The sequence below is a fragment of the Nelumbo lutea genome, chromosome 4, assembly GCF_056320005.1.
Source record: "Nelumbo lutea isolate HS-2025 chromosome 4, American lotus-T2T, whole genome shotgun sequence".
NCBI classification, from domain to species: domain Eukaryota; kingdom Viridiplantae; phylum Streptophyta; class Magnoliopsida; order Proteales; family Nelumbonaceae; genus Nelumbo; species Nelumbo lutea.
Window position 1 is genome coordinate 57130001 of NC_142687.1, and position 3340 is coordinate 57133340.

Sequence of the window (3340 nt, forward strand, 5' to 3'; positions counted from 1 at the left end):
TTTGGTACTAGAAGAAAACCACCAACTATTCTTTGGATTTTTCCCTAGATTCAGAGCTTACTTCGTTAGGTTTTGAAGCAAGGCTATCCATCGACCCTTCCTTCTATCTACTAGCATTGTTAGCTTCACTTCTAGAATCATCTTATTAGAGAAGCTGATCTAATCTGAGTAATGCCAAAGTCTGTGAAGGAGCTATTTTGGAGTTGGAACCTACCTGTGACTATATCGGTGTATCAGCCTGTATCGATATTTTGAACCTTGAGCACAACTTTAGACTCTCTCTTCTTCTCTCTTCATCCCTTCTCTTAGGTTTTTTTTTTTTGTTTAATAGAGACAAAAGGAAATATAACTACTTTTCTAAAATATTCCATACTTTATTGAAAAAAAATCTAAAGAACATATGCAAAATTCATTGAAAGAAGCACAATGAGATTGCTATAAATGCAACATTTTACTTTCATTGCAAAAGATGTACACCCAAAAAATTCCATAACTAGAATAGTTAATGCCAATTTCACAAAACATCCAATATGTTCCATTACTTTGGAGTTTGAATGATCAGGGCAAATACAAGCTCTGCAAAGAGTATGAAAAATGGAAGCCAATAAACATCCATGGAGGTTCAAAATTTTACCTTTCTGCCATAAATTAAAAAAAAATGCCAATCTCTCTCAATATCCATGAGTTCGGTCAGTATTAAAGATGTATCCCCTGTTGTTTTTACAATGGAAATGGATATTCCCATAGAAAATGAATCCTTGACTTAAACATGTAGTTGCTTTTTTTTTTTTGATGAATTAAACATGTAGTTGCTTTGTTCCCCTTACAATTGAAAACAAAAAAACAGGGATATGCCCAGCTTCCTGAGAAAACTATGTTTCCAATAAAACATAGTTTCCAAAAAAACAGGGATATCCACTTGTGAATCGAAACATCATACTAACCAACAAAACTATGTTTCCAATATTTCTTTCTATCACCATGAGTGGATTTGCACCATCTAATACAAAGCAGGGAATGATCAGGAAAACCATTGAAGCACCTAACTTTAATTAAGCATACAAAACCCTACCCAATTCAACAATGTTTCGATTCTTTCATTCTATCACCAAGATCAAATTTGTACCACCATTCAACATTCTTTCTCAATAAATGGTCAAGAAAATCTTCCCACTGTGACCAACATTTCCAATTTCATTGGTTCAACATTTGAATTCAAAAAATTCAAAACCTTAATTTACACCCTCTTCTAACTTCTCTTTTCCCCATCGTTCTTTCTCTGATGACCCTGAATCACCTACAAGAAAACCTCTCCGTCCTAAAATAACAAGATCAAGAAGTTTCCTCCTCGCTTCATAAACTGGATTTGGATCGATTAAACACCCCCGCTGGTAAGCCTCTCTTAGGAAAACCGTGTGCCTTTTTCCCTTAGTTGACAAATAGAAAATTCCAGGGTGATCCAAAAATAGGTCCCTTATATTCAAATCAATCCCAAACCATTTCCTGAAGTGGCTTATCTTCTCCACCTCCACCATTTTCTCCACTGACAAACTCAAGAACTCATGAACAATCCCAACGGCCCGTTTCTCCAATGCCTTCATACCAGCTCTTAACCTCATCTTCTCCTTCATCTCCTCATATGGCCCAACATACGGCAGTTTCTGCCATTCCTTAACTCTAGCCCTAAAATCCCTACTCAACTTCATTCCAGGTGGAAACCCATGTTTAAAAGCGAATCTAATTTCTGCAGCATCAACTTTAGAGTCCTGCCCACAGCACTCTGTAATCCTCCAATTCTCAACCGAGGCAGATAAATCAGTGTCGAGGTTTCTAGGGTCCAGTTTCAAGATATGAGTATTTGGTTCATGGGCATCGCAAAGTAAGAAAAGATTAGGATTTTGAGCAATTACCGACTGCTCGAAATCATCAGGCAGCCCGAATTCCCTCCAGACCTTGAAAATTGCTCGCAGGGGAAGTGATTTGGAGACCGACATGGACAGAAGTCGAACCAGTCGGTCGACGACGACGGGCTTGGAAGCATCGATTGCAGCTGCTTCTTGGCATGAAATCTGACTGGCGTCATCTGTTAATTTGCAGAACGGCTGGGACTTGGAGGCGTTGTAGAAAATGGAGAAAATGCGAGGGTATTTACGGAGAAAGGACAAAGCGCCCCGATTGAGGTGAAGTTTCTGAGAAACCCTGTTGAGGAAATCGAGAGATATGGTCCGGTTTTTAGGATTTGCGATGATGAGGTCTTGAACGGAGACGACTTTGAGGAGGTTCTTGTAGTTGTCCATGAATTTCTCGAATGTTGGGTCTCTGGCCCTCGTTGCTACGTATTGAACAGATGTTACTTTAAAGCGAACGGTGCTGAATGGACAGTTAAGAGATTTAAAAATGAAGTTTGATCGGAGTATGTTTCTAATTGCCATGAGCGAAGGATTTCTGAGGTTTGTTCTATCGCCGATGAGAAGAAGAAGGTCGCCACTCGCCTGCCAGCTGCTTTTTTTGGGTAAATTACAAGGTCCCCTATACTATGGGTTCAGTGACAAAGACCCCCTATAATTTTCGAAAAAAACCCTTTTAACTTTTACGTTGCGGAAAATGCCCCCTCAGACGTTAATTCAGATGATGGAAGGCGTTAAATTATTAAAATACTCTATTAAGGTCCTGTTTGGAAACGTTCCCCCTTGTTTTTTTCTTTTAGAAATATATTCCTGTATTAGAACAAGAATTTTATTTCTTGCTCTGCCCACCATTCTCCCTCCAGTGGCCAGCCAAGGCCAACTTGAAGACTTGATGCAGTGCATGCGGGTCATGCAGGCCTAGATGCAGCAGTTTTAACAACTCTAGTTTCACCAGCAGCAAGTGCTGCACCAAGTGTCCCAGTACCAATACCAGCAATAGTTCCCTTCACTCCCTCCCCGACATCTGGCAGCGCAGCTAGCTAAGCCTCAGCGCCACAGTGAACTCCCTTCCCGCCAAGGAGAGACTTTGGCATCATCTCATGGAAGGAAGGGAAGACTCCCTACCCCGCCACACGGCCCGCGGTCAAGTCGGGGGATTCCCAGCCGATTAGGCCGGCGTCACCCAAGAACTCGCAGTTCGAGCCTCTACTTGTGGAGAACAGGTTCGAGGTGCTAGCCGACGACCTGGAACAAGGCCCTTTTATCCGTAGCTACCGGCAGCCATCCTTGCCTCCCCCCGGGCCCATCGAGCTCAACAATATAGAGGCCAACAACACCAACGCGAGCTGGCCAAGAAGCAAAGAAGACGTCGCCGGGCCCGCCGAACTACCACCATTCCCAACCTGCCCGAGCTCAAGGGCAAAATAGAAATA

General features: G+C 42.1%; 1 protein-coding gene across 1 annotated transcript; it reads right to left on the minus strand.

The window, feature by feature from the left end:
* Positions 1–758: 758 nt before the first annotated feature.
* Positions 759–2553, minus strand: LOC148860744 (Ubiquitin carboxyl-terminal hydrolase family protein). The gene has a single exon (XM_088941619.1). It carries the CDS (start codon positions 2430–2432, stop codon positions 1233–1235), a length of 1200 nt encoding a protein of 399 aa, XP_088797745.1. The 5' UTR covers positions 2433–2553; the 3' UTR covers positions 759–1232.
* Between the last annotated feature and the right edge of the window lie 787 nt (positions 2554–3340).